The sequence below is a fragment of the Talaromyces atroroseus genome (assembly GCF_001907595.1).
Source record: "Talaromyces atroroseus strain IBT 11181 chromosome Unknown scaffold_15, whole genome shotgun sequence".
Lineage (NCBI taxonomy): Eukaryota > Fungi > Ascomycota > Eurotiomycetes > Eurotiales > Trichocomaceae > Talaromyces > Talaromyces atroroseus.
This window is the reverse complement of record NW_017971447.1, coordinates 51,808-63,400: the sequence shown is the minus strand read 5'-3', so window position 1 is coordinate 63,400 and position 11,593 is coordinate 51,808. Positions and strand designations below refer to the sequence as shown.

General features: G+C 48.5%; 2 protein-coding genes across 2 annotated transcripts; one reads left to right on the top strand and one right to left on the bottom strand.

Annotated features, from left to right (window-relative positions):
- Positions 1-27: 27 nt before the first annotated feature.
- On the bottom strand, positions 28-6,735 carry UA08_08603 (hypothetical protein; the record flags this gene model as incomplete). The annotated part of the gene is made up of 10 exons (XM_020263675.1): positions 28-243; positions 301-904; positions 968-1,960; positions 2,022-2,113; positions 2,175-2,189; positions 2,595-4,072; positions 4,437-4,492; positions 4,559-6,454; positions 6,521-6,663; positions 6,721-6,735. 10 exons carry the CDS (start codon positions 6,733-6,735, stop codon positions 28-30), a joined length of 5,508 nt encoding a protein of 1,835 aa, XP_020116075.1.
- Positions 6,736-8,954: 2,219 nt separating this feature from the next.
- UA08_08602 (hypothetical protein) lies at positions 8,955-11,192 on the top strand (the record flags this gene model as incomplete). The annotated part of the gene is made up of 3 exons (XM_020263664.1): positions 8,955-9,595; positions 9,745-10,819; positions 10,884-11,192. The coding sequence occupies 3 exons, from the start codon at positions 8,955-8,957 to the stop codon at positions 11,190-11,192; spliced, it is 2,025 nt and encodes a 674-aa protein (XP_020116069.1).
- Between the last annotated feature and the right edge of the window lie 401 nt (positions 11,193-11,593).

Genomic DNA, 11,593 nt, shown 5'->3' with positions numbered 1-11,593 from the left:
GGGGGGGGGCCTCATGTATAATAATAATTAGAAATCCCCATTATACATCGACCTTAGTTGTGCTCTGTACTGCTCTGTGTACGGATGATTGCCGCCACGAAGAGTTTCCAGCAGTTTCAGATAATGTCTCGCAAGGACATCTCGATGCATCAATGTGTCAGACATTCCAATGTCGGCTCCAATGTTTCCCGTGGTGTATGGTGCCATCACAGCGCTGGTTGCAATGTTGTACAACTTCTCAATCTATGATATGAATTAGCACTCATTCCATTCCTACAAAAGGGGAGGGGAAAATCTCACAATGCCGATCCCATGAGCTTCCATCGCACTGATTCGTAATGTTTTACATAGCTCAAGAGTCTTCTCAGCATTGTGAAATGCATAAGAAGATCGAAGTTCCGAATGTTCCGATTGTGGCTTGAGAAGACCATGACTGAGACACAAATTCCATAGTCGATCCTGCACCCATTTCTGAGAAATCAACACATCAGCACATTGCGTTTCAGTAAGAAAGCTGCCCAATATTTTAGTTGCATTGTCTAGATCCGTGGCGTGTGAATGATCTGGGTCAAACCAGTCATTGCTGGTATATCGACTCGAATCGCTCACCCGAGCGAGATTGCGGTAAATGCTCAGAACTTTGCTTTCGGAAAGTACGTGACACTTCCCATTGCTGGCATCACAGCGGGAATTCCAACAAATGAGGATTTCTTCGTCGATGGCGTCGAAGATTTCCATCAGAAGAGCAAGGCCCATCATTCCGGCTGCATCTTTCTCATTATGAACAATAATTCCGGATATAAGGCTATGCGTGGCATTGTAGAGGAAGTCATCAGTGGCGCGCATGGTATATTTTGGCCTGCCAGTAAAAGTAATGGAGTGTCGTCGCTGGAGGGCATATGCTCTGACCACATTGGCATTATTAGCATGTAGAAAAATTGAGTTTGATTTGGATGCTAGAAGTTACCTCTCCGTCACAGATAGAACCAGATACGTTCGTAGCCACTGTTCTTTCTCCTCGCTGGAAAAGTCCACGTACGTACTCGGATCATTCAACCCCAACGTAGAGGCCAGATCTAGAGCTTCCCGCAAACGGAGTCGCGCTGCATTGTGCTGATTACTTCCAAACAAACATCCAAAAAGAAAAAAGCTAGTTAGAACCGCTTCCAAGGTAGGATTCTCACCAAAATCCGATGAGCTGCGCATCTTTGTGGCTTCATCCATCATAATCCGTGCTTGATCGGCTCTCGAGGATGAAGTCGGTCGCTCGCTGATATCAATCGGTTGCGTAAGAGAAAAGGCGCAGAGAGACAAAACCATGGCACCAAATTGCGGATTATTTCGATGTTCCTGTAGTATTATTTTGATGAACAATGAGGATCTGTTAAACACAGGTAACGTTGGGTGCAAGCGATCGAAATAAACGTCAATCCAAGGAATGAGACTCGTTTCACTAATAAAAGATGGCCAAAAGTTGTGGGCTTGCTGATAGGAGGGAGAGGCCAAAGGTACTTCCGGTATGGGGGGTATATTCGGGGAGCTTCCCGACTGCACATTGGAAGCGGGCTGGCTGGTTTGAGGATCAATAATAGGAGGAAGCGCAGTTTTGACAAATATGTTACTTCCAGAGAAGCCAAATGACGGAGTCTGAGAAGCGAAGCTATCTGGAAGCCAATACTCAAGATCGGGAGTTTCAGCCCACGCTGGACTGTCTCTTCGGTCAGACAATGTCCTGGATCCGACTTGCATATCATCCAATTGCCCTAGTTGCTGTGCAAATTGTGGCATCTCCATTTGAGTCATGAGCTCTGCGTTCGTCATTGGCGATAGCTGGAAATCAGAAACATTCTCGGTAACATGCCTCGGCGGCACCGGACCAGAAGATATACTACTAGTACTGCTACAATCGCCGACCAGACTTCTCGTCTGGTTCTGTTGTTTTCGGATTTGCGATAGACGGCTGTGCATCAACTTCAGTGCAAACCCATAATACGTTGAGTTCGAGCAATGGACAGACTTACTGTCCTGCCGGGCCTCTCTTCTTCTGTGGATTGAGAAATGTACACTTTACGCCCAGTGCCACGCATGCTGCACATGGCTGGGGCAAGCCACACTGCGTATATAGGTAAGCGATGAACACTGCGAGAGGAAAATAGAGGTCTAATGTATCTTACCTTGGTCTTGCGCAGCTTACATTGGTCACAAGCTCGGGGGGTACATTTCGAGGCAACTCTGGTAGCTGCTGCGGTACTCATCTTAATCTTTCGACGCCCAAGGTATGAATAGAGGGTAGTTGAGCCGTCAATTCATGTTCGCGCAAAAGATCTTTTGACCTCAATTGGGTCTCTGAGTCCCGAGTCCCCACGAAAAGAAGAGAAGGGGAGACTTGCGGGGAAACACGTGATCGGTGTCCAATAAAATATCATGTTGGAATAAGCGCAGGGGTTACTCCGGACGGGACGGTGATGATTCCTGAGTGTATAGAATCATAAATGTAGATAATCTTTACAATTCCTCCTCCCATCTTCACTATTCTACACAAGAAACGTCCAATAACTGGGGTACACAAACTCATCCTCGAAAATGCGCCGAACCTGATCAAGCACGAAACGTTCGACTTTGCCCACATTCTTGAGGGCTTGTTTCCCATTCTCTTTGCGGCCAATCTCGCTATCAACACGTATCTGTTGTAGGAGACTGCTGAAACGTCGTTTTGGTTGTGGTGGCGGGATTTCGGGATGTTTGTTGCCATGATTATTATTGTGAATACTAGTATTATTATGCTCTGTAGAGGTGGCATCGACACTGCCAGTCGTGTATGGGTGATTCTGTTGGCGATGATACCTGTGATCTTCGTCATTCTCATCCTCGCCCACGAGTGCATCTGCATCCTCAGGGGATAAGAAGCATACATGGGCTCTGCGACGGATATACGCTACCACCGCAACACCATCGAAGGTGATACCGGTAATATTGAGTTTCAATGGAAGCCCGACAAAGCTCGGCATCGGATAGTCAAGTAAGATTTCTGCTGTCAAGGAAAGCTTCACGTCTCCGGAGTATTTCACACGGCAGATTACCTGGAAATCTTCCGGGCGACGCTCGCGCATGTGCGGTGCCGATTCTTCATGCGAATCTGTCATTATAGTGGATGATTGCTTATCTCGCGTCTGTTCGCCGTCTTTGAGTGTGTGGGCTTTTGTTGTTGCTGCTGAAGATGCGTGCTCATTATATATGACAGTTGGGTCGTTGCTGGTATTATTCGATGAACTACCAGCTGCACTGCGCCCATGTGACAAATGTGTTGGATGCGTGTTTGCCGTTGACGGCCGAGACGGCGAGGTATTGTCGATATTATTTTCGGGTTGTCGCCGATGCACATAGGAATCATTATCATCATCATGACGGTCAGCAGTTGCTCCAGTTGTACGGCTTCTACCATTCACCGCGGCATCAGACCAGCCTGCTGCGAACGGTGTCCCACCTGCAACAGCAGCGGCCAGCGGCGTCTGGGTACCAGACAAATTTCCGAGCATTAGATGATACCCCAAGTTCGATGTAACTCCCGGAAGAATGGTCGGCGTTGAAGACCTGAATTGCGCATTCAAATGATCCCCCAACCCAATTGGGGTGCGCATCGGTGACGACTGGTGGCCATCTTGACCTGTCACCCATTGCGTAGTCCGTAAATGATCCTGATTCGTATGATTCTGCTCGCCACTCCCATATCTGTTTATCCCTCCATTATTATTTGCAGTAGTGGCTCGTATTGAAAAATGGTGCGATGCGTTGTCATGGGCATTATCGTTGGCCTCGTCATACTCATCCTCATCCTCATCTTCATCCTCATCATCTTCGCTGTCATCTTCCTCATAAAAATCAACAAAGGGGTCGCAAATATCTTTAATCTCAAGCTCCGGCGCGATACTTCCAAATTCGAACGAGTGGACATTCACTGAGCGAATGAACCGTGGAAGAGGCACTTGCTGGAATTTGTCGTGGATGAATGCACGTATTCGCTCCGCGAGTTGCTCGCCGTCAGGCCCGGAAGTCGCGGCCTCCCAATTGAGATCTATCGACATAGCGTGCGTGGTTTGAATTCGGATTGTTTTGAGTTCGAGAATTATTATAGGTTGGTTTCACAAGAATTGAATGGTGAGTCAAGGAAAAAAAAAAAGGTATGGGGAAGCTTGAGAATGGCTTCGATGTCCGGCACGTGTAAAATCACGTGCAGTTTACTTGAACTACATTAGCCAATCAGAGGCTTCTACCTCCATAGAAAGATAATTCATGATTCAAGTTACGACAACGACAATCCAAATATATGTCCTTTTCATTATGCATAATATTGATAAAAAGACAATACAGAGCAAGACAATGCTAGCTTGGGCCAAACTTTCTGAATTATCCTTGCGTTTCCGTGTCATACGCGTTACTTTTATGTTTGGGCTCGAACTTAAAGTTTTGGTGGGCAGGTCCGAGGAACATCTCCCTGTATGAGAAAAGAAATATTAGCAAGAAAAATCATGGAAATTAGCACAGCTCTAGTGAAACTTACGTGATTTTAATCCAATCTTTGTAGTTGTCGCTCGCAAGGAGTGTCTCGAGCTCATTTCTGCATCTAAACGCAGGGGGGCGATCTTGGATGCGCGGGGGGAGATACTCCAACATGCCAACAGGAACATAGCGATAGGTAAAACTCAGCCATTCTAGGAGGAAGCGTCTGGTTGTTCCCAAGCCATGCTCGTCAGAACCCCACGCGTCCATTCCATATCTGGCAAATTTCTCGACGAGCGCTAAACGTTCTGAGGCCGATTTGTCAAGATACTGACCGGCCTGGATTTCCTCAAATAGCCACGGCTTGATCAATGCGCCACGTCCGATCATGATGCTATCAACGTTGGCATTTTGAATGTTGTCATTGTAGTCTTCATAGGAATAACAGTCGCCATTGCCCAGAAAGTAGATTTTGCCACCATTGGGTTGCAATCTCTCCTCAGATTCTCTGACAGTATCAGATAAATCGTCTGATTTCGCTTGGAGTCTCTTGACGAGTGCTGCGCACTCTGAGATGTACCCCCAGTCTGCACTCCTGGAGTACCGCTGTTGTCTACTGCGACCATGAAGGGTGATTGCAGCAATACCTGGGGGCCCAATTCCCATGGTTTGAGAGTCTGCGCCACCCACAGTAAGTCGTTCAACGAGCTTTAGAGCAGTCGGTTGGCCATCTCTGGTACCCATGCGGATTTTGACTGTAATGGGTATCTCTCCAGACACTGCATTCATACCCCGTAGGATCTTCTCTAGTTTACTTGGATTGTCAAGAAGCGCAGATCCGGAACCTTCCCTGTAAACTAGATCAATGGGACATCCGCAGTTGAGATCAATTACTCGCAGATGTGGAGTGAGAGCAGTCAATACTTCCGTGGCTTTCAAGGCCTGGTACGGCTTGTTGGCTGCAATTTGAGCCCCAAACTTGAAATCACGGGCATTATCGTAGTCCTGGACAATATTTGCTTTGGATGAAATTGTCGGTGGAGCCAGTTCTGACTGGTGGGCTTTCATGAGCGCCCATTCTGGTTTTGCTCCTTGGATCAGCGGCATGCCCATTGCCATCTCGGAATATGTAAACTGAGCGCCCAAGTCCGTACAAAGCCTGCGGAAAGGCAGGTTTCCTTGCGTGGTTAAAGGTGCCAATGCAGGGGTTTCTGGACCAAAATAAATTCTCCTTTTTTCTGAAGGCAGGAATGGGGGTTCTGTATATCGGGCCCGGTTGTCCTCTTTTTCCTGCTGAGCGTCTGATTCTAGAGTTTCTGAGGAAGCCTCCGCTTCGCGGTCACGCCCTCCATGGACATACTTGTCCAACTCCTTTCCAGTCTGTTCGAACCAAGCGACAAACGCATCAGCCTTAGGCGTGTTGACTTGTCTTCTTCTCAAGGAATCCTTATCTGCCGTGGATACGATATTAACTGTTCCATCCTCGTTGGCAAAGGGCATAGAAGACCACTTTTGTTTGCGATTCTCATCTTCGACGAGCACCAACTCACGTCTGCCATCGTCGGTTTCTCTCTCGGTCATGTGGGAAGAAACGAAGCGGCATTTGTATCCTGAAGGACAGGTCCCACGAACAGCCCAGACAGGACAGACGCCGTCGAAGGTCTTCAAGTCTTCGCGTTTATGCTTGGTCAAGTAGGCTCGCAGATCGTGCTCGAATTTGCACTTGGGCCCGAACGGGCATTCAGCTGGAGAAAATTCAGGGTATAAACTCCTCGACGCACAGAGGCCCTTCTCGTCCTTCGACTTTCCGAATTTCCGTCCAGTGTTTTGGCCTCTGCGCTTCTGTTTCCCCTCGCCCTGCTGCTTTTCCACATGGGCAGCGCCCTCGGCCATGTCATCGTCCTGAGTTGAGGTTTTGGGCGCTGGTTGACTGCCATTATTCGAGGTAATCAGAAACCTGTTCGAACAACTAGATTAGCAAACCATGCGATTGGACTGAGCATCTCTCCTTAGGCAGACGTACTCTGCTTTGATAGGTGCTATACCCCGCCGTCGTTCAACCGCGGGTTGATCTTTTGCCGTCGTACCCTCGGTTGGGTTCGCATCGTCAAGCTTCTGTCTTTTTACTGGAGGCTCATCGTGGTTGCCTCCATTGGCCGCATTGATCTAACATAGCATTAGGTATGCGACGCTTTCACACACGCGTTGTGCACAGCCACTTACCGGATCGGCCGCCATGCTTACCAGCGCGGCAAATTTAGTGATGGTGCTTGCAGAGTTGGAATTGGTAAGCACGATAGTAGCAAATTACTAGTGCGGATATATAGGGCGCTGATATGCATCAAAAGAATGCGCTGGATCAACACTTGGCCTTGAAGTTTTGAACGCACATCAAGAAAAAATAAAATCAGAGAAACAGCAAGCAGCGACCAATCAGAGCGCAGATGGTGTTTGCACTGTTTGCCGGTGGAGTCGGCGGGGATCGGCGACTTGGGCCCCGCCTGTATTTCCCCATCGGGCATGTTATTCCGTCAGCGGAGCTAGAAGCACCTGCCAATCTTCTCGAAGCATTCCGCATCCGCCATCGAGTTCTCTCTTTCTACTACGGACGTACTCGGATTCCATATCTCGTGGAATAAAGTTACGAGCGGTTTCACGTCGATCGAAAGTTTCCCACTACGTAGTCCTAGTGGGTTGCTTCGGGACCAAAAAGTTAGACAGTGGACGGCAAAGGCAAGTCACCTATTGTCACTCTCCTCTTTGATACAACTATGAGTTACAGCTTATCACTGATCACTCTGTCGTAAGCACTAGTAAGTAGTATTTGGTCTTTAGACTGAAGAACAACTGGTAACTATGGAGGGTTTTCTTAAGGCAAGGAGTATAGTCACATGCGCATTCGATCCTTAATGCCACTGGAGTCTGTATAGTGGAGGCTTGCCTCCCAACTACTACGTACTAGGTAACTAGGCGCAATCATCCTTTTCTTTTCGTAAAGAATAAAGTACACATAGCCTAGCCAATGGGTGGCAATTTGTACCTGGCTAGCAAGGAAATGCGTAGGTAAACCGGTTCTTCATTGCATTCAACACGGAGCATTTATTGAATACCTGGGTTCTATTATGCAACCCTCGTTATTATTCGCACGTGGCCTATGAAACAGAACGCGTTTCACTAGTAACGGTAACGAACAGCTACTCCGTACCTATTGGCCAATTCAAATCACCAGCGAATCTTGTCTCTCTTTCTTTCTCTTTGTCCAGATCAAGCAGAATACGGACAAGAAGCATGATGGGGGACTACGGCGGAGAAAGCAAGACTCGGGGTGTTCGGCGACTCGACGCCACCAACGGCGTTAATTGTGCCAATTAATCACTGCCGTACGCTGATGATGGCCGGACGACCCCGACGTTGAGCTGTCAGCTAATCATCACCTAGTTAACTAATAACATAGTCGACTAACTATAGCAGCGCTCGAGTAAGTTAGTAACCGTCGTATGTTAGACTGGATTGTGTAAGATTTATGAATGTGATCTGGTCGTCACCGATCATTGACATGTTGACATGTATCATTATGCAGGACAAGCCGATTCGATCCTAGTGTCGACACATCACAGCCAATCGACAAGACGATCCTGTCCACCTTTTTATCTCCCTCACATGGCGTGAGAATGACGCTCTTCACTTGATATTGATCGTTGACTACCCAGCCCACACAGACAGCAGCCGGCCACCAACGGCCACCCAGAAACTCGTCAACTCCATCACCAGAGCCCACTCTATCACCAGATCCAGACTGAACTTCGGTTTCACGTCCATTCCGATCATGGAATTCGCACTGCGGCACCGGTGTCTGCGGGCGGCTGAAAGGGAGCAGTCAATGACTCAATAACTATTGCCGATTCAATAGTTACGGAGTCGATACGCTCAGAATACACTTGGATACGCCGTGGTTACGGAGCCCACGCCGGGACTATGCCTGATTCGTGCAAGTCGCCAACGGGCGCCCCGTAACGCATCGTAATCCTAAACCCGCCGTTTGGTTCGTACGTAATAATGCCGGCGGTTTCTATGGGCGCTGCAGCAAACGCCCACTGCGCTAGCCCCGGCGCGGCCTAGCGGTAACGGGCGCCTGTATTGAGCCGGAACCAGATCCCCGTATTAATCCATCCACCCGGCCGTGGTGTCCCCTCCTCATCGTCCACCCTAACTAACAATAATAATCTATTTTTTTTCGTTTGGGATGAATTGCTGCGAGTGAGCACAGTCCGTTGCGAGAGGGGAACCTAGATTTTCTTTCCGTCAGCATTTATTCTCTGCTCGACATCGTCTGTCTTACTCTACTCTTCGAGTCTTCGGCCTCGCCACCTGCTGTCAGCCCCAAGGAAAACTCTTGGTGCTTCGACCTCACCACAACTTGGCAGAACAAACACCAACTTTGTCCAGCCTTGATTCCCATGACCGACGCGACAGATACAGACACTCCTCCGTCTCTCTACTACTCGCCTTCCGCCAGCGACCACGACCATCTTTCCACCAGCGAGTCGACGACCATCAGCACGCCCGTCGATTTTGCCTCAATATCCTTTGCAAAACGCAAGCCAGCCAGTCGCAGACAAGGCTCGTTTGCTTGGGACTCTAAGCAATCGACAGACGTCGCGAATCGCGCTCTTCATCCAGACTCGACTCTCCCAGAGACTGACGTCTCCAGCTTTCCCTTGTTCCCATCGTCCTTAGGAGACACGGGCACGATGAGCGGTCAGCAAGCCCCCTTCGATATCGCTGCTCGACAGACGTCAGTATCGCCACCGGGCCAGCAAGCGTCGAATTTGACCTCCGCGCTGCAGAAAGCTGCCAGTAATGATCGCGCTGGCAATTTCTCAGTGCCAGCTGCCAACAACGCAAGTGCTGTCTACAAAGCAGCTGCAGCTCGAAAAGACTCACTCGGCGCCAGTATGTCTCAATGGGGAAATGGAACGAAACCCATCTCAGTGATGGGCTCAAACAGAGAGAAGCCACGTCGCGAATCCCTAGCCGGTAGTCTAGTCGGCGGCATGAGCTGGGGTGGAGTTTCAGTTGGCAGTTGGATACGAGACGAGTCAGTTCACATCCTCCCTTGTCTTTCTTTATCAGATGTTTCTCCCACTCGGCTTTCGGGAATGTCGCTTAATCATCTCCCTTCGATCGTTCCTTATTTATTTACACATGCAATTAATTAAAAGCTGGCTGCTAACAATTTTTGCATAGTATCATCATGACCGGCACATCTCCATTCACCTTCCAATCGCCCTCGTTTCATTCTTCTTCATATTTGCCAAAATTAGAAGCGAATTTTATGCGTGACTTCTCATGCTGTGGAATTACTCTTCCGACATTACATGACCTGTTACAGCATTACGAAGAAGCTCACGCGCAAAAGTCTCCGCAAGGCGTACAACGCCCTGGCCAAGGCGATAATCGAGCTGCCATCGTCGCTGCAGCTGCCGCGGTGGCTCAATCCCAGGGTCAGTCAAGTATGGGCCAAGATCGCGGAATGCAACCAGACCGTTCAACACACGAACAGACAAAATACAATCCGAACCAGACAATAGATACAAACACATTTACTTCACAGCCTAGTATAGACCTCGATGATATGGAGATGGACGATGCGATGGGCGTGTCGGACTCAACGTCTTCCCAAATGTTCTCCTCGCAGATACCCTCTACCCAAGGAGGATTTACATCACCGAATCCGAGAGTTCCTCAACTGAATCTCAGCATGCTTCAAGGCCCAGGGCTCCGTGGATCCCAGCCAGGCACACCCATTGCATCCGGAAACACCTTTCTTCAAAACAACCCTACAGTATCCTCAGTCAACACGCCAACTTTGTCTTCTAATCCCCTACAAAATTCTCAATTCCGCAATACGCCGGACTCTTCCGGTCCCGGTACACCGGCTGAGCTTGACGAGAGCGTCTTAGGAGGGTTTGGTGACCTTAATATGCAAACCGGCGCGCTGCCACCGAATGGACAATTTTCTGGATTCGGAGGTGGCAATGATATGGTTGATCTTTGCATTGACGAGCCTGCCAAACGTCTGTTCAGTCCCAACGGAGGATTTGGAGGACAAAGTTCGCAAGCCCATCTCAAGTTAGGAAATAGCCAATATGGTCCTAACAGCGACATAGCCCAGCGGATTCGAGAACAACAAATGCTTGCTGGTGTGCCCGATACTTCGCTCGGCATGTTCCCAAATGAAGAGCCCAAACCTTACAGGTGTCCTGTCATAGGTTGTGAAAAGGCATATAAGAACCAAAACGGATTGAAGTATCATAAAGCGGTAAGTTTGAGACCTCAATATAATACATTTCTTTTTTCTAGGCTCCTTCTAACAGATCTGACAGCACGGTCACAACAACCAACAATTGCATGAGAACGGCGATGGCACATTCTCTATAGTGAATCCAGAGACTTCGGCACCATATCCTGGCACAATGGGAATGGAGAAGGAGAAACCCTATCGCTGTGAAGTGTGTGGCAAGCGTTACAAAAACCTCAATGGGCTTAAATACCACAAATTGCATTCCCCGCCTTGCAATCCTGATCTTCAGCTTGCAGGTCGTGGTCTGAATGTAGGGGGCGTTATGCAAGGCCAAAATATAAATGTTGCCGGTGCTGGACTTCCTGGCATTGGAGAGGAAGGCTTGATGTAATAAGCACTTTTGAGGATGAAATCACCGTATCCGTGTGGTGTGGTTTTATTAGATACCTATTTTGCTCACTATGCCTCGGCCAGCGCTATTCGAACAAGAACCGGGAAAAAGACAACCGTATTGTCCTCGATGTGAGCCGCGGAAATTAGAGAATGCCCCTTAACTGCAAGCGCACCATTCGCATGGCAATAGAACGATGAACTACCTAGGAATACTTGCGATGTATTCTACATTCAACGAATTTTGTCCTGATATTATTGGCTAGCTTCATGATGCTTTTTCCGCGCCGCAGGTCATACCAAGGCCATTCACGAGGACTTCACTCCGAGTGTCTCTTGACCAGTCAATTCCAAACTGTTGCTATTTTCACAGCAATGCGATGATACGTCTACTTTCCCCTG